We start from the raw sequence: 18,920 nt of genomic DNA on the forward strand, positions 1-18,920 counted from the left end.
AATTTCGGTGCTTTAAAATACTTTAAATGAACACTATGATCATGATTAATACAGACTAAATAAAATAATTAAACTTTGATATTATTAGAAATATTCTTGCTGTTTATTTTACTACGAAGCAACACGAACAAAAAGGTTTTGTTACACGATAAGGAATAAGTCTCTCGTACTTTCTATAATTTTATTATTTATCATAAATACTTAATGATAAATTAACTTAGAACTGAATATAATCAATGTTACTTAAATTGCAAAAGCCATCTCGAAACAACATATCGTTTCATCGATGAAACATGTTATTATTAATGAAATAAATGTTTGTACTTGTAATTGCGAAAGTTAAATAATTTTTTTTAATGAAAATATAACACTATATTATAAAACCATCTGTAAGAATATCTGTTGGTAGGCTTAACGAATCTAGCCAATATGTTTTATTTTTATAGGAGATAGAAAAAAGTGAGTATCTTCTATAGAAAGTTCATAGTTATCTGTTAAGAATGATCCTCTGCTATTGTAGGTCTTTATCGCTCCTATATGTATATTAAACAATGATAATAATAAGCCCGATATCAATCCTTTTGTACAGTAAACCTTAACATCTAATACTTTGTGATCTTAATCACATAAAACATATTTAATGCTTTCTAAAAACAACTCCAATTCTCATTTCGAATTAGATGAACTGCGACATAGAGCTTCCCTTTTCGCTGTGATTTCAGTTGCCATTTTGCTGATGAAGGGATGTCGGATCTTTCCATTGGTCGCTACGAAGAACTCCTCTAACACGCCGGGAACGTTGTCTCTCTTCTCATACTCGTACGCTTGCATCATTAAATCTAGTATGTCCAAGTCCTTCACATACTTTGCTTCGGGAGATTCTTGTTTCTCATATTCCTATATAAACGCGCATTATGTTCTTAGTTAAGGTCCATAATAAATGTGGATAAAAGTTAAAACTCTTCGATGTTCTAGCACAACAGAACCACTCTTTTCATACTTTATATAAACATGTTATAGCATAAGAAGAACTGTCCACTGGCATTTTGAATCTCTGTTACTCTGTACAATAATACAATAATAGCACCAAGTGATTTTTAAACTTAAGACTTTTAAATGGATCTTACCCTAAACATCTCCAATATCATTGGTCCCTTATTTCCCAGAAGTTTACAAATCGTTTCCATGGCTGCATCTTCTCGCCTATGTTTCTCATCCGGTGAAACACCACAGTGAGGTGTTATATCTCCTACAATGCACTCCGCCAGATCATGGATCAAGGCCATCTGCATGATTCTACGTATACAAAGGAATTTACATAATTAATACAATTTAAAACACGACTAGTCTTAGGTTAAACGACCAGTCTCAAACAATATAATACCATTTCATACTTGACTTTGTCCAATTGTTCGTCATTGTCCACTAGGAATGATAACATGGCCATTCGATACATGTGTCCTGCGATTGTCTCTGGATCAGGTACATTTCTGATGACCCACCCTGTCCTCTTCATATGCTGGAAACGTAAACATGCGATCAATTGACATGGTTAACTGTAAAATCGTACGGACGTTCTAAAAGTAAAACTTTTCGTATAAACTGAGAAAATTCTTATATAACAAATACGGTGTATACGATGTAACAACGATAGCACTATCAAGAGTAAGGAATCAGCTCGATCACAGCTGGTCGGGATTGCCAAAAATGAACACTCCTATATGTTGCCTGCACGCGTTTACCGAATCTCAACGAGTTTATATTTATCGCAGTGCTGCCTCGTGACATCTCTTGTCGTCAATGCTCACTCACCTTCAGTCGTCCAATTAATTCCATGAATTCTTGCAAATTCTGTAGGTCCATGTTAGACAACGAACAGTAAGTCCCTCGCTCGGATCAATAATAAAAAGTCAAATCGAACGCCTTTCGATTGCGTGCTTTCACTCGATTGTTTGGATTACGCGCGCAATTCCCACGTTGCAATGCAAACTCGACGTTAAAACGGCAACACAATGCAAGAAGTTTGACTGTTCTGTCAACGAATACCTATTGTACTTTACTGTCAGTCAATCTCAAAACTCGCGATCCTCGTATGCAACTGTATTCACAAAACTGCATTCGTTGCATTCACCACACTGAATGAATCATTTTCATAATAACTCTACACTCTAACGTCTAACACTCGAACTTCGGTCTTCGTTGTCAAGGAAAAGGTGGGGGTGGGAGTGGGGAGTCTCTTCACTTCACTCTAACAGTGATCTGCTATTGGCCCGGTTTACTCGCGCATGCGCGGCGACTTTAGCATCAGTAAAGTAATGTAACAGTAATGTAACGGTCTGGATAAAAAAAAGGGTACCTTGATCACCCTGCAAAATTTTTGCTTTGATGAACTTGGTACGGGTCTAGCGACGTATGTCCCTTTAAATTTCGTTTAGCTCGAGGCACGCACACGATCATGTTCTGTCTCATCGACACGGACGTGTGGACTGTGTAGTAGGCTTTTGTCTATACGTACAATTCCACACAATCAAATTTTGCAAAAACTTTAACAGCTAATATATCATGCAGTAACTATATTTGTTTGCGACATATGGTTCCTTTCAAACATTCTCTCTTTTCGATGAGTAGAAGGCGTTGATGTAAAAAAAAACTTTAAGAACAATAATTTTCTTTGTTATAAACAATTTTGCGGCAAGTTTCTCTTACAAATGTCCACCGATCCAGAGGTGTAGATTCACCCCTAGGACGGATGACCATTACTTTTTATACACCCTGTACTTATAATTAAATAGTTAAAATACCAAGTACGAATCCCCTTTTCGATTCACGACAAAACAATTACTGTTTCCCAATGACTCACACAAGCAACATGTGTTCATTTAAAATACGACAGAATTTTCCCCCCAACCGTAATACACATGTTGTATTCTTGAAACTGATTTTGTTCCGGTACTTTCACGGCCCCACTACCTTTTCCTTAAAATATAGATACGTTACTGTTTTGAGCGCGCATGCGCGAGAAAACCTGGCCAACATCTTATCACTGTCGTGGAAAGAAGTTACGTTACGTAACGGTGTACGTATATGAGTGGTATATGAGTTTAGAACACTTTAGAGAACCCATTCCACAGAATACACAATATTCCGTGTCCATACCATATAGATTCGTGAAAACATAGATGGCGTTTTTAGTTTTCCACGATTTCACGCAAACGCGTAATAGAACGAATATCGAATAGCGAGCCTTGGAAATAATAACATATACATATATATTTAGCTTCATACCTACGGTTGACTCATTTCCAGGATTGCAAGGGTGCGGGATTCGCCTTCTCATTTCTCGATAATCATCGATAATACAAACATGGGGTTTTTCAGTAATCAAAAACACTAGATAAAAGATCAATCTATGTAGGACTCAAAAGTCCTATTTTTTCGTTTACGAGTTTACGAGGCCTAATTTGCATTATTCGGCAGCATGCGCAGTTGTATGCTTTCGAATAATGCAAATTACGCCTCGTAAACGAAAAAATAAGACTTTTGAGGGAGATAGCGTCCTAGATCGATCTTTTATCTAACATTTTTGACTACTGAAAAACCCCGTGTTTGTATTATCGAGAAATGAGAAGGCGAATCCCGCACCATTGCAATCCTGGAAAAAGAAGTCTATCCCCTTATTAATACAGACATTGATGTTCGTTCCCAAATGAACAAACAACATGCATCGAACTCGTTGAAAATGAATTTACCACGTAAATTTATATTTCCTATAGGATGTTCGGCAATAAACAGAAAATTTAGGTAATGCATGGTTATTGAGACTTTGTTCAATCAGAATAAACCAATAACGGCGCGTGTCTCTGCGTTCCACACTTAGACCATAATGGTCTAAGGTTCCACACGATGCGTCACTATACTAATGGCGGATCAGGAAGATTTCCTCAACACAAAGCTAAAATCGCAAATTTTTATTCTTGATATTTTGAAGAATAAAAGTCCTGAAGAATCATATGTTTTTAGTTTCCCCCCAATTGTTATCGAACACCCTGTACACACAAGGACAAATATGATAAGATAAAATTTGACACATCCTTTATTGTTACAGTAAAATAATTCTCTGCAACTAGAACTGAATTAATTTAGAATGCACTATCAAAGAAACACCGATTTTGTATTTAAAGGAGCTTTCATTTGACACAGCAGTATGCTTGATCCTATTTTTATTCGTATGTTAGTAAGCGGATATATTCGACAAGGATCCTCAAAAACCTATATAGTTTATTGTAATTATAGCAGTAATAATGTATAACCGCGCCTTGGTGTCTGCTAATTTTAACCAGCTCTCAGTAGTTCCGTTTAACATGTCTTATATATGGAATTTATAATTGCCGCGTTAGTTTCTCCGAATATAACTTCCTTGCAATAGTAAGTATTCGCACAGAACTTGTAAAATAAATAATACTCCTCACTTTGACCGAAAAATTATATGAAAATTTCCGCGGAAAGCTATATTGGTTTACTTTTACCAAAAATGTTTATCGTTCTTCCCTTTATATATGCTATTTCATAACAATGGAACATTGTCGTAATTGTGTTAATAGTGCTCGATCCGAGAAAATTTGTTTTACATATAGTTATTTTCACAAGTTTCATGCTATATATTCGCGTTAGTTAATAATGCCACAGCGTTTGTTGCGTGTTCCCAATTGCAAGGGAAGTTATAATATGATAATAGTACTCTGAAAGAAAAACGTAGTACATAAAGAAAAATAAACTTTTCATATAAACGGAAAGATAAAATATTAAAATTTGAAACAATAATAAATCATCTTGAATAATATTAACACATTACCGACCAGTGATTATTGCATAATTTTGAAAAATCTATATGGTACATGGATAAACACTTTTTAATGTAACCTTCAATAGCAACAGCAATTTTCATTGTGAACTAACAACAGAGAGGATATCTCTGCTAACCCTGGCTAACCCTCAATAACGTCATCTAATATAATGCAAAAGAAAATTTCTATGCTTTCTTTTGGTACAGAACACAATTGTGTGCCTGCAAGAATTCCTGTACCTACAGGAATTCCTACTTCCGGTAGGTAAAGTGTTAATAAGAAATGATATAGGGAAGGTAATGCGCCATAGATAGAAATTTTTATATGAATCATAATTTTCTATGAAAAAAACACACAAGACTCCCATTATTGAAAATCCGACTCCTGAATCTCCTGATCCTCATACAAGCGGTGTTGTATAAATGTAAATGCAAACACAAACAAACACAAATGTCTCCACGTCCCCACAGAAGCTACAAGAACAGTCGCCTCCTGCTGGGAGATTTGAGAAGTTCCTCGCGATTCCGTACACTTGTAAATTCGCCCGTAATCGCGAAAGGAGCTGATAATTGTGAACCAGCACATCATTCAGTCAGCTGACCTGTCTTGTGATAGCAGCTAGGCTTGTCTCCGAAGCTTGACTTGCTGTTGTAGAGTGGGCTTACTTCGATACACTGCACGTCTCGTAAGTTTTGTAGTTCTCTTTAATCGTCATTTATCTCGTCCACTGTGCGTTACCTCGAGATTCACTATACAGTACATAGTATCCTAATCACACATTTCATTCTGTGTAGAGCGTACCAAAGATTTTCGACAAAAAGACTGGCGCGTACAGGTATCGATCGTGCCAGTTTGAATGCGCCATCGTTTCTCGATCACAGCGGTAGAATTTATGTTTCGCTTCGCCTGGAATCGTATATATCAGATTTTCGTGGACGGTTAAATTAAACCTCTCCGCGTGGACGATCGGTGGACAAGTAATCTTGATCAGAATCGACGTTCTGTTAGGCGAGCAGACGTCTCGCGCGGGCTTAAGGAGGGCTACGCCTACTTTTTAAATGATCTGCTCACGTGAATTTAACGATGAATGGATGCGCTAGCTGACGCCGAGTTCCTCCTGACTTTAAAACGCATTTCACCTCGTAGCACCTGCTGAAACGTTCGACTCGAATAAACTCTCTACGATCTTCGTCTTTTTTTATCATTGTTACCGTAGAATTTTCCGTGTCTCGAAGCACATATTTCATCGGTTTCGATCAGACGTCAGATCGAAGTGGTACAAGTTATTTGTAGTTTCAAAAAACTCAATGTTATATCAAATGCAATCTTTTCCCATAATTTTAAGCTACTTGAATGTTGATTTTATTTCTGTTAAATATTTTATATAATTTGCTTGTACTGTACAATGTGAAATACTTTCAGCTGTCGAGTGGTTTTAATCGAATAACGATTCACAATGACGAGCCGTGGGTTGCCGAAAATTAGCAGGGAGGAGAAGGAGGGTAAATTTGGCTATGTATATGCAGTATCCGGTCCTGGTTAGTATACAAATAATTAATTCAATTTATAAGCTCTGTTCTTTTTGTATATTTCATTTATTTGATTGCTTGTAGTCGTCACCGCCGAGCAGATGTCAGGATCAGCTATGTACGAATTGGTCAGAGTAGGATATTACGAACTGGTTGGAGAAATTATTCGTTTGGAAGGTGATATGGCCACCATTCAGGTATCTTGCATTTTTCGTAAATAAAAGTACATTCAATTTTGCAGTCTTAGTACATTATACGTTGTATTAGGTATACGAGGAGACCAGTGGCGTGACAGTCGGCGATCCTGTGCTCCGTACAGGCAAACCATTGTCCGTTGAATTAGGACCTGGCATCCTTGGCAGCATTTTTGACGGTATACAGCGTCCGTTGAAGGATATCAATGAACTTACCAGCTCTATTTACATCCCTAAGGGTGTGAATGTGCCGTGTCTGTCAAGATCCGCAACTTGGGAATTCAATCCCCTAAATATAAAGAGCGGAAGCCATATCACAGGAGGAGATTTGTATGGTGTGGTTTATGAGAATACATTGGTGAAGCATAGAATGATTTTACCACCGAAAAGTAAAGGAACCGTGACATATATCGCACCTGCTGGAAACTACTCGGTCAATGTAAGCTATGTTCTTCCGTAATGTCATCTAATAATATATATATATATATATATATATATAGAGAGAGAGAGAGAGAGAGAGAGAGAGAGAGAGAGAGAGAGAGAGTATAATTTCATGTATTGGGTTGGCAAGAAAGTAATTTCGGTATTTTAACACTAAACCCACCGCTGCTGGTCAAATGACTGGTTTTACTTATGACGGAACTTATGAAGTTGCATACATAGAAATTGATTCGATCGATTTCTTTATCCAAGCACATATTGTAATAAAAATTGCACGAAATCTAAATAAATAGAGCTTTGTCATTTTTACAAGGTAAAACATTTGAATCGCTTTTAGTGCTTGGTAGTTTTAGTGTTTAAGTTGAAATAGAGTCGAATTTTTTTATTCAAGCAATGAACTTTAAAATGAATAAGATATTTTCCTTTTTGTTCGATGATCTTTTGCAAAAAAGAATAAATAAGAAAATATTCTATTGATTAAAATTCATCGTTTGAATAAAGAAATTCGGTTTTTTATTTCACCTTAAAATACCGAAATTACTTTCTCGCCAACCCAATAGTACAGCTGGATCAATATGTTTGCGTGTTCTCTAGGATGTTGTGTTGGAAGCAGAGTTCGACGGGGAGATGCAGAAGTACACTATGCTTCAGGTACTGATCCCTATTTAACCATGTAGATATAATATTATAATGGCTTGAACGATTTGACTAATATATGTATAACGGTAACACGTGTGCATGCAGGTATGGCCGGTACGTCAACCTCGTCCTGTTACTGAAAAATTGCCAGCTAACCATCCTTTGCTCACTGGCCAAAGAGTCTTGGACTCCCTCTTCCCGTAAGGACTTAGCTTGTCGCTTCCGTGTGTACTCGACAATGCACAGACTTATCAGAAGTATGTCTTGAACTTGTAGATGTGTCCAAGGTGGAACTACAGCAATACCAGGTGCCTTTGGTTGCGGTAAAACTGTAATCTCGCAAGCTTTGTCCAAGTATTCCAACTCCGATGTTATCATTTACGTTGGTTGCGGAGAACGTGGTAACGAAATGTCCGAGGTACTTCGTGACTTCCCTGAACTAACTGTAGAAATCGATGGTGTCACCGAGTCCATCATGAAGCGTACAGCTTTGGTCGCTAATACCTCCAACATGCCTGTAGCTGCACGTGAAGCATCCATTTACACCGGTATGTGTACTATTAGTAACGGAAACATAGAAAAATACAATATTATCTACTCGGAGTTTTTACACATTATGTTTTGATTGGACAGGTATCACTCTATCAGAGTACTTCAGAGATATGGGTTACAACGTTTCGATGATGGCGGATTCAACATCTCGTTGGGCCGAAGCGCTTCGTGAGATCTCCGGTCGATTGGCCGAAATGCCTGCTGACTCCGGTTATCCGGCTTATCTAGGAGCTCGTCTGGCTAGCTTCTACGAACGTGCAGGAAGGTAAGTGCAATTCTAAAAGAACCGGTTGCTTCGTAATGCCTTTATCTTATTAATGTTAAGCATATTCTTTCCAGAGTGAAATGCTTGGGCAATCCTGATCGCGAAGGTTCAGTCAGTATTGTAGGTGCTGTATCACCACCCGGCGGTGATTTCTCCGACCCCGTTACTAGCGCAACTCTTGGTATCGTACAGGTATCGATATGTTTCTCTATGCTCCATGTTATTTTTTCTAGAAGCAAACAGCATATAGGGTAGACTTGGAAGTTTTTATTTACTAATTTGAAGGCATTTTGTAATTTATTTTGCATTATTTGCGATAATCGATCAATCATTATTTATTATTACAAGTTCGTTTTGTGTCCTGGTACCTTTACCCTAGTTTTGATAATTATCACACTGCGGATCTTTATGCATTTTTGGCTTATTACAATGTTCAAACAATGCTAGAATATAAAATTCGATAGAATTGAGTAAGATTTTTATTTGTTTCGGATCTACAAAGGCTGTTTCCATTAAAAATAGGATCTCATCTCAGGCCACATTCTTAAAATTTGCATAATACATCCGCAGTCTCATAATTATGGATTTGAAACCATTGCACGCGTTATTTACTTGTCCAGGTGTTCTGGGGTCTTGATAAGAAGCTTGCCCAGCGCAAACATTTCCCATCCATTAACTGGCTCATCTCGTACAGTAAGTACTTAAGAGCTTTGGACGATTTCTACGACAAGAACTTCCCCGAATTCGTTCCTCTCCGAACGAAAGTAAAGGAGATTCTGCAAGAAGAAGAGGATCTGTCTGAGATTGTACAGTTAGTTGGTAAAGCGTCTCTTGCGGAGACAGACAAAATTACTCTGGAGGTTGCGAAACTTTTGAAGGACGACTTTCTGCAACAAAACAGGTATCAAACTTGTTTCCCGAAGCACTCAGCCGTTTAAAAATAATCTCTCTCTCATCGATATTAATGATAGACTCTTTCTTACAGTTACTCGCCATACGATCGGTTCTGTCCATTCTACAAAACTGTGGGAATGTTAAGAAACATGATTGCATTCTATGATATGGCGAGGCATGCAGTCGAGTCTACCGCGCAATCAGACAATAAAATAACATGGAATGTTATTAGGGATAGTATGGGGAACATTCTGTATCAGCTGAGCTCCATGAAGTTCAAGGTAAATATTATTAGAAAATCTATAGACTACATTGAAAACATAAAATTCGAATAATTACATGTTATATACATATCGTTTTCTTACTTTTCAGGATCCTGTTAAAGATGGCGAAGCGAAGATTAGAGCTGACTTTGATCAGTTACACGAAGATATCCAACAAGCGTTTAGAAATCTAGAAGATTAAATATCAGATGCAATCATACAAACATAATTTCTCCACGTGAACGTTCAGGAGTCTTGTGCTGGTCATTTAAGGATGTCCTGGATCTGCTGGAGAATTAAAAAAATATATATATATGCATATATATATGAAATATAAAACAGGCATTCATAATCACGTATCGCACACTAAGTTGTTATAATAGTTTCAATATTTACGACAGAAAAAAATTGTATATAAAAAAAATTACAAATATAAAATCTACTATAACCATATGTGTATTAACTAACATTTAACGTAAAATCATACGTGATAGTTGTTGCAATAATGTGTAGGACGTCCTTAAATGTGTTTCCAGCTCATGAAAATTAATTTAAGTGTTATAACGAATTACTTCTGAACATTGAAATGGAAATTCTGGTTATTTAGTAGACTGCGGATGATTATGCGAGTTCGCATATATTTTTGATTAGTTTACAAACGATAACAATGAACGAGAAATAATTTTCTGTTTGTAAGGATTCCGTTATGGTAGAGATACAATGCTATTCGATTATATCGATGCTATTACAATATAATTGCATAAAATCCGCAGTCTAGTTAATTCGTACGAAATTGTCAGAAAGTATGGAGTTGTCCAGAAGAATAACAAAGCTTCCGGTTATATTTTCTTCGGCGCTAATGGAGGGTAACTTACGAAAAGTATGAAGAGCAGAGAAACTTTTGTATGTATGTAAAATGAGATTAGAGAAAGAGCACGGTAAGAAGCTTTCCATTCATCCGTACGCGAAAGTATACATATACAAAGTTATAACGGCGTGCTTAAATATTTTTGTTGTTGCATGGGATGGTATGGCAGCTTTTTACAGAGAATGGAATTTCAATTGAAGAGTATTAAATATTGTATTATAAATAGCGTATTATGTAAACATATATTAAAAAACGGCGAATGCAGACGTTACATAAAAAGTAGATGTTATTTTAAACGTTACAAACCATGGTCTGAAAGTTTACGAAATGTGTCAAAATGTTAAAAACTGTTATGGTGCAGGATCTTTTATCGTTGAAGAAAAGAAAGTCTAAAGAAAGATGCATTGCAAACAGTGTTCCAGTAACTTCGACATTTCCATTGTAACATATGTAAAAACAAATAAAGACTATGTATTAAAAAGTACAACAAAGGATGGTTGTTAAAAAAAATGATAACAGCGGACTTCGTTAAATTTCATTTTAATAATAATATTATTATATAACAATAACCTCGCGTTATATACATCAACGATATATTACAAACCTGTGTTTACTTTTCAATTATTCCAATGCCATCGTTTCGTGGCGTTTAGAATGTCAAGATTGAAAAAAATATGTTTATTGCTATATGCATATGTATATGCATATGTACACGTACGTGTATATATACATATCTTAACTATACATACACATCCATAGGTGTACGAATAATCTATGTTACATTCTCAGTCCCTAATTCATTTCATGAAGTTCCTACCTCTATACTCGTGAAAATAGTATTAAAAATAAAAAATATTGAACGTTCTTCGTAATTTTTTTTCAGTCGTCATATTCTGTATTGTAATTTTATCGTTAATGTCCCAACAAAACTTAGATTTGGTTGTTCATTTTTCTTTTTTAAATTAGCCCTGTTTGTAAAATCGCATAAACCGAACGCTTCAAATCAATGCAGAGCATTCACAGCCTTGGCTCGTTCACGTACCCGAAACAATTCAATCCAATTGTATTATTGAGTTGGTAGGAAAGTAATTTCGGCATTTTAAGGTGAAATAGAAGCCCAATTTTTTTATTCAAGCAATGAACTTTAATGAATAAAATATTTTCCCTTTTGTTTGATGATCTTTTGCAAAAAAGAATAAATAAGGAAATATTTTATTGATAGTTCATCGTTTGAATAAAGTAATTCTATTTTTTATTTCACCTTAAAATACCGAAATTACTTTCTCGCCAACCCAATATATATGCACATACACAAACAAGATCATTGTAAATCCTAGGTCCTACAAAGAGTAGTCGTAACTTCCAACATTACTGTTGTAATCTTATAATATAAAATTGCACTAAAGACGCGTCAATTTGAAATTCATTTCATCGCCGTACTTCTCGATAATTATACTCAATTTTGTGAATGGAAACTTATTACTCGTCTAAATTGAAGTATCCTATAGGCATAAATCCATTTTTATAAAATTTATAGGGATAAGAAGATATTTACACGTTGATAGAATCGCAAATGTAGTTACGACCATACCGTTATTAGGACCATTTTACACATTTCGAAGAATAGAAATCCAATATGACGAAACTTTTTATGGCTCTTGAGAAAAGAGAAATCATAAGAGATACTTCGTCTGACTATCGAGCCAGCTCATGTACCCTAATATTTACAAAAAGAAGCACTGCATTACGATCTAATAATTCTTTAGGGACTCAAATGAACGACGTCAACGTTAGTTGTTCCTGATGATATCTGAGACCTGAGTTGAAGGTTCTCTCGTTTCAACTGTGCCACAAGTTGTTTCAACGCGGTGATTTCTTGTCGCAGTTTTTCGTTATCACGCAGACACTGGCCTAATCCTTGATTAGCCGCTCGTAACTCTCCTATGTATTCGCAAGCTTTCGCCAGAATTCCCCCTTTGCTCTATACAAAGAAAAATTAATAGAGAATGGTTTTATTAACGTTCGTTGGTGTTCGTGAAGTCGTAATAAGTTATTACTAGGCTGCGGATGTTTATGCAATGTTCAATTTTTATAGACGAGTTTTAAAAAAGTGGAATAAAATAGGATCTTATTTTCCGTGGTAGTAACCTGTTTAGGTCTGAAATAAATTAAAATTGTACTAAATTTTGTCATATTTTATATCCTAGCTCTTTTTGAAAATTTTCAAAATCCATAATTGCATAAAAATCCACAGTCTAGTTATTACTAATAACGTTTCATTCGTTACCTGAGTTTCATAATTTGCTTTGCCTTCGCCGCTACTACCGGTTCCGTTTGCGTTTCCAGTGGCGTTGCATTCGGGTATAATTTTTCCTAATTTTGCGATCCAATTGTTTATTTTATCTCTTCGTCGACGTTCCACTTCGTTGTGGGTTGCCCTTCTTCTATCGTCTCTCTGTAACATACGGAGAAAACATATGTGAATTACATGCCTAAGCAGTGAAGATCGAGGATAGCTCTCCTCGTAGCTCCACTATATTCCTATACTAAGAGTCTGAGATTCAATTTTGATAAAAACTTCGTACTTTCTTCAATCCGGTTGTACAATTCCTTGGTGTTTCTATTTGTAAAGTAGTTGTCCTGGGAACCAATGATCTAGAGGTCTGGGCAGTGGTGAAAACATCGTTAGCATTCCCAATAACATAAAATTGGCCATTCAACGGGGACGTTAGGACCTGTACAGTATTGTTTCCTGGTTGAGTGACTGGCATGTCTATCTCATTGCCAGCGGCGGTACTATTCAACTGTACCACTCTATATGCCAGAGCTTCTTGGTAGCGCATTCCATCTTCTCCAACAGTTTCTCCTGGAAAAATTTATTCTTCATATTACAACTGTAATTATAATCACACAGATAAATAGTCTGTGCGAAATCATAGAAAAATGATACTTTGAGATCTAGAACTTTCAAACGGAGTAGGTTATAGATTTGTTTACTACACGTTTAGTATAACACGTGGAAATACAAAGTAGAATTTCAGAAATGTAATAGAAAAATGATACTTCGAGATTGAGAACTTTCAACCAGAGTAAGTTACAGATTTATTTATTATACGTTTAGTACAACACGCGGAAATACGAAATACAATTTCAGAACAGTATATTTTGCATGCAGCTGATTTTCTGTATTTTCCTGGGAGTAGAATACTATGAAATTGTTGTACAAGTTTGCTATGAGTAAACAATGGGTCTTTATGGAAAATAAACATTTTCTACCCAATTTGTAACAAACACTGGAATGAAATATAAATTTATTTTCTTTCTTAATATATCTTTAATAGGTCGAGAGAAAACAATATAACAGTATTTGAAAATTCTTCTGTTTTCAGTGTTTTGAATTACACCTACTCATTTTTTCTGATAAATGCATAAAATCCGATGTCCAGCTATGAGTGTGCGACGTGTGGCTGGTTATTAACTGAAGTTATATTTACCTTCGCAGTCGACGATTTCCGCCTCCTCGATAACAATTCCTGTGTCGGCTTCCTCCTTCGTGCTAATAGTGCTGTAAAAGAAGCGTAGTCTACGTTGAAGAATGGATATGCAACGTGTCTACAGGATTACGTCTATGCCTATTACTTCCACGACCGTTGTCCTAAGTCTTGTAAGTGCGCACTGTGCACTACGTGATGACCTTGAGGAGACCTCGACCGAAACAGGAGGGATAGGTGTTCGCATTATCAGCCAGTCGATATTTAACATAAACACTACCTGACATCCTGCTGTTCGAGGTGCTGCTCCAATATATCCATTTTTTTTCTACCAAAAACGTTTGAATTTGTCAAAATTCACGTGAGCTGGTCACGGGACACGGCAACGAGGTCATGTGGTGCACAAGATGGCGTTCGCCGACTGTAACGCCACCTTACACTCATCGAGCGAACTCCATTTTGAATTTCATGTCGATACCGATTAATGATATATAGACTACAAATCTTTATGCAAAATTAAAAAGAGCTTTGCATTGATTATAGGAAACAGGAATACACTTGTGTGACACTATTACATCTGTGTGGCCGGTAGCCTTTTTTAATTACGCTTTCGTTTGAATGTTTCGCGGCATTTGTAAATACACTGTAAGTTATAAAATGTACGAAAAGTTGTTTTTAGAATATCTTAAATAATTCGGGTGTGTTGCTATATCTATATGCGTAAGAAATATAAAGCGAAACGTTCGATGGAAATTTTTTCAAATCCATATATTCAAACTTGTTGTTTATTTTGCCCGAAGAATGAACCGCCGAAACCGCGTTTGAAATTTGACCACCGAATCGTGCGAATTTAAACGTTCGCCCCAATTGTTTCTAGAATATATTTGAAAATTTGAAAGTCATTCCCAAGATCGGTGTAAATACGAATGGCAGGAATTGCAACGCATCCTGCAGCAGTTTTGATTGGTCGACGAGATACAGTTCATCATGGAGTACGTCGGTACGTACACTAAATTTTGACGATTTTTCATGTTTTCTCGTAGCGATCGGTAACCAATAAATACTTTTCGTTTCCATACGTTATGCTTGTTTTATATGATTTCGAATATAACAAATATATATCACCTGAATTCGTCCTGTTATGGAATCTTGCAAATAACAATTGTATATCACGAATAAAATTCTAGAGAACACTCGTTTCTCCGACAAGAACTATTAGTAGAAGTATTTATTAATTGTCATGTAGCATTGAATCTGCATAATCCTCGTTAAATTGCAGGTTTCTTTTTAAAAATCTGTATCTCTTTCAGACATAACCTTAAGTAATGTGTCGAAAATATTTTCTTCATTCTGATGCATCATCTTCTGTATTAATCTTTCAACAACAATGCTAAATATTTCTGCATTCTCAAAATCGATTTTAGCATAACCGAAAATGTCGATACCCTCGTTACCAATAAATATTCTAATAATTTGTCTCTTCTTTTAGGTGCTGCAAAAAGTGAAAGCAACGACAATTGCTGTAATATAACTCCTTGCGCTGAACTAGTATCGAACACAAATTCTAACGAAACCACGTCCACAGAAACAAAAGACTCAATATCAAAATGTGAAATTCTCGATACACCATTGAAAGATAATAGCATGACCGACACGCAAGATCCACCCCAGGAGAACATTGACTTTAAAGTGATTTATAATAAACAGCGGATCAATGTCAATTTTCCACTCGATGGCACTGTCGCTCAATTAAAAGCGCACCTTCAAAACATTATATCCGTGCCCCAAGCGATGCAGAAAGTTATGATCAAAGGATTAGCTAAAGACGATCAAACATTAAGAACCCTAGGGGTCACGAAAGGTAACTGATCTTGTATAATAACTAAACTGTGGATCTTTACGCAAAAGAAAAAGTTGTCTGCATCGATTGCAAGAAACGGAAGCTAAATCGAATGTTATTTCTTCCCTTAACACTAAACCTTCCAGATTTTTTATTTCACAATTATTGAAATTATAAAGATGCTTTCATGGTAAATGATTAAATAAATACATTTAATAGCGGAGATATTATAATATGAATCGCACAAAGTTCAAACAAATTTAATCTTGTTATTTTTAGGTGTCATGTATCGGCTACTTTTAGAGCCTGGTAGGTTTAGAGTTAATGATTTTAATAGAGGAGAAATTGATATTGACATCTTGAGTTTCTTAAATTTTTCAACAATAATAACTAGACTGCGGATCTTTATGTATTTAGGGCTTCTGAAAATTTTCAGAAATGGGTGGAATATAACTTCCGACAGAATTTAGTACAATTTGTATTATTTGGAGATTCGCAGAGGCTGCTACCACTGGAAATAAGATTGTATTTTAGTTCACTTTCTTAAAACTCGTCTATGAAAATTGAAAATTGTATACACATCCGCAGCCTAATAATAACACTTCGAATAACTTCTTGCTGTTAAATATGTGATATTGATTTCATTATCGTGCATTTTTAAGGTGCCAAGGTCATGGTAGTAGGATCAAAGTTAGATGATGTATTGGCCGTATCGATTCCAACGAAGCAAGATCTTTCGGATGAAGCTGCGTCTACAGCGAGCAAAGAACCCTTATCTCAACAAAAAGTTCACAGGAAAGTTTTAGATAAAGGTATTCCGGAAGACGTGATGCCTGGTATATTAGATAGCAAGGTATTATTTTGAGAAAGAACCGACGAGATTTCTGTAAGCGATTTATATGTAAAATACTCTAATCGATAAATTGAATTGTTATTAGGAGCCTCTACCAAAATTTCCATTGGCTGGCATGTTAAATAAATCTGGTGGTAAAGTTAGATTAACATTTAAATTGGAACAAGACCAACTGTGGATTGGTACGAAAGAAAGAACAGACAAAATACCTATGAATTCTATAAAGGGTGTACACAGTGAACCTATACATGATTATCCAGAGTACCACATTATGGTTTGTGTCATTACAAAATAACCAGAGGTGTGACAACTCGAAGATGTCGAGTCGGGTCGGAATGAGAATTTTTTTTCTTGAATATGAAATTCTCGACTATGTTAAGATTTCCGAATATGTTAGAGGTTCTCGAAAATTTCAGGTTTCCGATTATAAAATTTATTCATTGAATCTCCTTCTTTTTAATCCCGATACTTCCGAGAATCTCGATAATTCCGAGAATCCCGATAATTCCGAGAATCCCGAAACATTCCCCAAACAGTCTCTACATTTTCGGGTTCTCACACACCGCTGAAAATTACCATTGTGTTTTTATTATATGTTTACATTCGATGTGTTTACTTTCGAAAATTTTAGGCTATTCAACTAGGCACAACGGAAGCATCGAGGTATTGGATATATTGGGTTCCCGCGCAATACATATCGGCTATAAAAGATGCTATTCTTGGTAAATGGTGCTATTTTTGATCGACCATTGATGGAAATTTCTGTCTCTTTGAATGCAAAGTGTAATCAGGTGTAAGCATTGATACAAACACGACTGTGCTAGTCACACATTTTTAACAGTAAGTAGTAACTTATTTTGCGTTGGATTATAACCGATGTCTCCTAGTAAAAGTATTCTGTTAAGAAAAATCTTTTGGATAGACAATGTCAATAATTTTTGTTAAAAATCGATGACAGTTATTTTACAAAATTCGGTGATAACCGGTTTTAGAAAAACACATTCTTTCTTTGTCTATCTATATCTCTGACTCTGTCTCTGTCTGTCTGTCTGTCTCTCTTTGAACGTATTGTATTTATAAGATACATATTGTGATTTTCGGAGTGTAGACAAATTTTGATACATTGAGATAATATTATAATTGTAATATTGCTTTTCATTGGATTATATTGTGTGTAAGATTTGTAAATATAATAAGTTTTTTTTTAACTCTTGAAAGAAGAAAAATACATTTATGTTGAAGAAATATATATTCATTGCTTTATGATCAACGTTATTTGTTTGAACGAACAGATTTCAAAGTTTTAAACATTTTCTCCTTTATTTAAGTAGAAGCGTATGAACCATCGAAATAAATGTGAAATTTTTGTAAAATTACATTTATAGGAGGATGCGAAGAAAGAAGTTATGATGTTGCATTTACAATCTTTTGAAGTTCGTCGAGAAATAATACAACTTTTTACCGCATTTAATGATATCGATAAGTAAATTGTAAAATTCAGATACTTCCGCAAACATTCGAAATATTAATGCGAGATTTGTAGTATGTTTTAATCCGAAACAGCGGTCGGAAATGTTATGCCGTAATGAAAATTTTATTTTGCTCAAATATGAAAAAACGATTTTACGAATATATAGATAGAGCCGCATCACTACCAAGGCATATATATATATGCATATATATAGTCCGCATTTTTCACGAACACAATAAATCTAACGTGTCAATAATGTTCAATAATGAAACAACGAAGCTTGTTACGAAATTGAGTACATTTTACATTGGCCTTTGGTTCTCGACATTGGCCTAGATAAATTGTGTCTCTGTTAAAAAGCATCTCGGAGTTTCGTCGTTGAAATTTCAGTGGACTGTATCTCGTCGAACGTAAGCAAATCGCATATTGCATAACTTAGTAGTATTATAACTGCTGTAAATTAAGTTTTATACAATTAAATGCGTACCTACATCTTTAAAAATACAGGAAGAAAGGACGGAATTCGAAGAAACGGCAAATCAAATTTATTTATCGGAATATATGTCTACAGAAATTTCATAATTGGAGTTTGCACATTGAAACATCTACTTCAGTGTCCGTTTAATTAAATAAGACTTGTACATCATGTTGGACAATTTGATAAAATAAATAATTTTAAGGATTCTCCATTTGTGTTTATTTTATTTTTTCATATCAATCGTTTTTTTAAAGAATACAAGCTTCCAGCTCGATTTTATTGTTTTATTTTCATGAGA

The 18,920-nt window shown here is 35.4% G+C and overlaps 4 protein-coding genes across 10 annotated transcripts; 2 read left to right on the plus strand and 2 right to left on the minus strand.

The window, feature by feature from the left end:
- Positions 1 to 167: 167 nt before the first annotated feature.
- On the minus strand, positions 168 to 2,227 carry LOC143213057 (5'-deoxynucleotidase HDDC2). 2 transcript variants are annotated; one of them, XM_076432532.1, is made up of 4 exons: positions 1,813 to 2,227; positions 1,395 to 1,519; positions 1,128 to 1,296; positions 168 to 897 (listed from the first exon to the last, which is right to left on the minus strand). In XM_076432532.1, the coding sequence occupies exons 1-4, from the start codon at positions 1,861 to 1,863 to the stop codon at positions 667 to 669; spliced, it is 576 nt and encodes a 191-aa protein (XP_076288647.1). In that variant the 5' UTR covers positions 1,864 to 2,227; the 3' UTR covers positions 168 to 666. The 2 variants fall into 2 exon arrangements, with proteins under 2 accessions (XP_076288647.1, XP_076288648.1); XM_076432533.1 differs by lacking the exon at positions 1,813 to 2,227 and adding an exon at positions 1,630 to 1,730.
- A 3,142-nt stretch (positions 2,228 to 5,369) lies between these two features.
- LOC143213045 (V-type proton ATPase catalytic subunit A) lies at positions 5,370 to 10,980 on the plus strand. Of its 3 annotated transcripts, none has more exons than XM_076432504.1 (12): positions 5,370 to 5,529; positions 6,267 to 6,382; positions 6,458 to 6,570; positions 6,641 to 7,006; positions 7,603 to 7,659; positions 7,753 to 7,847; positions 7,924 to 8,195; positions 8,281 to 8,464; positions 8,539 to 8,656; positions 9,085 to 9,365; positions 9,450 to 9,639; positions 9,731 to 10,980. In XM_076432504.1, exons 2-12 carry the CDS (start codon positions 6,301 to 6,303, stop codon positions 9,821 to 9,823), a joined length of 1,851 nt encoding a protein of 616 aa, XP_076288619.1. In that variant the 5' UTR covers positions 5,370 to 5,529; positions 6,267 to 6,300; the 3' UTR covers positions 9,824 to 10,980. The 3 variants fall into 3 exon arrangements, with proteins under 3 accessions (XP_076288619.1, XP_076288621.1, XP_076288620.1); XM_076432506.1 differs by lacking the exon at positions 5,370 to 5,529 and adding an exon at positions 5,661 to 5,679; XM_076432505.1 differs by lacking the exon at positions 5,370 to 5,529 and adding an exon at positions 5,776 to 6,120.
- Positions 10,981 to 11,058: 78 nt separating this feature from the next.
- LOC143213056 (upstream stimulatory factor 1) lies at positions 11,059 to 14,419 on the minus strand. Of its 2 annotated transcripts, XM_076432529.1 has the most exons (6): positions 14,261 to 14,407; positions 14,129 to 14,194; positions 13,984 to 14,054; positions 13,075 to 13,355; positions 12,777 to 12,944; positions 11,059 to 12,470 (listed from the first exon to the last, which is right to left on the minus strand). In XM_076432529.1, exons 1-6 carry the CDS (start codon positions 14,299 to 14,301, stop codon positions 12,252 to 12,254), a joined length of 846 nt encoding a protein of 281 aa, XP_076288644.1. In that variant the 5' UTR covers positions 14,302 to 14,407; the 3' UTR covers positions 11,059 to 12,251. The 2 variants fall into 2 exon arrangements, with proteins under 2 accessions (XP_076288644.1, XP_076288645.1); XM_076432530.1 differs by lacking the exon at positions 14,129 to 14,194 and having other exon boundaries at positions 14,261 to 14,419.
- A 164-nt stretch (positions 14,420 to 14,583) lies between these two features.
- LOC143213051 (ubiquitin domain-containing protein UBFD1) lies at positions 14,584 to 18,806 on the plus strand. 3 transcript variants are annotated; one of them, XM_076432520.1, is made up of 7 exons: positions 14,584 to 14,625; positions 14,858 to 15,029; positions 15,470 to 15,841; positions 16,483 to 16,673; positions 16,759 to 16,947; positions 17,305 to 17,513; positions 18,059 to 18,806. In XM_076432520.1, the coding sequence occupies exons 1-6, from the start codon at positions 14,599 to 14,601 to the stop codon at positions 17,413 to 17,415; spliced, it is 1,062 nt and encodes a 353-aa protein (XP_076288635.1). In that variant the 5' UTR covers positions 14,584 to 14,598; the 3' UTR covers positions 17,416 to 17,513; positions 18,059 to 18,806. The 3 variants fall into 3 exon arrangements, with proteins under 3 accessions (XP_076288635.1, XP_076288636.1, XP_076288637.1); XM_076432521.1 differs by lacking the exon at positions 18,059 to 18,806 and having other exon boundaries at positions 17,305 to 17,728; XM_076432522.1 differs by lacking the exon at positions 14,584 to 14,625 and having other exon boundaries at positions 14,670 to 14,980; positions 18,059 to 18,797.
- The last annotated feature ends 114 nt before the right edge of the window (positions 18,807 to 18,920 follow it).

Source organism: Lasioglossum baleicum, chromosome 10 (genome assembly GCF_051020765.1).
Source record: "Lasioglossum baleicum chromosome 10, iyLasBale1, whole genome shotgun sequence".
Classification (NCBI taxonomy): domain Eukaryota; kingdom Metazoa; phylum Arthropoda; class Insecta; order Hymenoptera; family Halictidae; genus Lasioglossum; species Lasioglossum baleicum.

Excerpts from the sequence above, each read along its gene's own strand:
- LOC143213057 (XM_076432532.1), bottom strand. The coding sequence starts at position 1,863 with ATGGACCTACAGAATTTGCAAGAATTCATGGAATTAATTGGACGACTG. Across the intron at positions 1,520-1,812 it reads AATTAATTGGACGACTGAAG|CATATGAAGAGGACAGGGTG; the intron begins GTGAGTGAGCAT and ends TTACGTTTCCAG. Across the intron at positions 898-1,127 it reads TGATATTGGAGATGTTTAGG|GAATATGAGAAACAAGAATC; the intron begins GTAAGATCCATT and ends GCGTTTATATAG.
- LOC143213045 (XM_076432504.1), top strand. The coding sequence starts at position 6,301 with ATGACGAGCCGTGGGTTGCCGAAAATTAGCAGGGAGGAGAAGGAGGGT. Across the intron at positions 6,571-6,640 it reads GTGATATGGCCACCATTCAG|GTATACGAGGAGACCAGTGG; the intron begins GTATCTTGCATT and ends ACGTTGTATTAG. Across the intron at positions 7,848-7,923 it reads GTCTTGGACTCCCTCTTCCC|ATGTGTCCAAGGTGGAACTA; the intron begins GTAAGGACTTAG and ends TTGAACTTGTAG.
- LOC143213056 (XM_076432529.1), bottom strand. The coding sequence starts at position 14,301 with ATGGATATATTGGAGCAGCACCTCGAACAGCAGGATGTCAG. Across the intron at positions 14,055-14,128 it reads TTAGGACAACGGTCGTGGAA|CACTATTAGCACGAAGGAGG; the intron begins GTAATAGGCATA and ends CTTCTTTTACAG. Across the intron at positions 12,945-13,074 it reads GTACAACCGGATTGAAGAAA|AGAGACGATAGAAGAAGGGC; the intron begins GTACGAAGTTTT and ends CGTATGTTACAG.
- LOC143213051 (XM_076432520.1), top strand. The coding sequence starts at position 14,599 with ATGTTTCGCGGCATTTGTAAATACACT. Across the intron at positions 16,674-16,758 it reads CTGGTATATTAGATAGCAAG|GAGCCTCTACCAAAATTTCC; the intron begins GTATTATTTTGA and ends AATTGTTATTAG. Across the intron at positions 16,948-17,304 it reads ATCCAGAGTACCACATTATG|GCTATTCAACTAGGCACAAC; the intron begins GTTTGTGTCATT and ends CGAAAATTTTAG.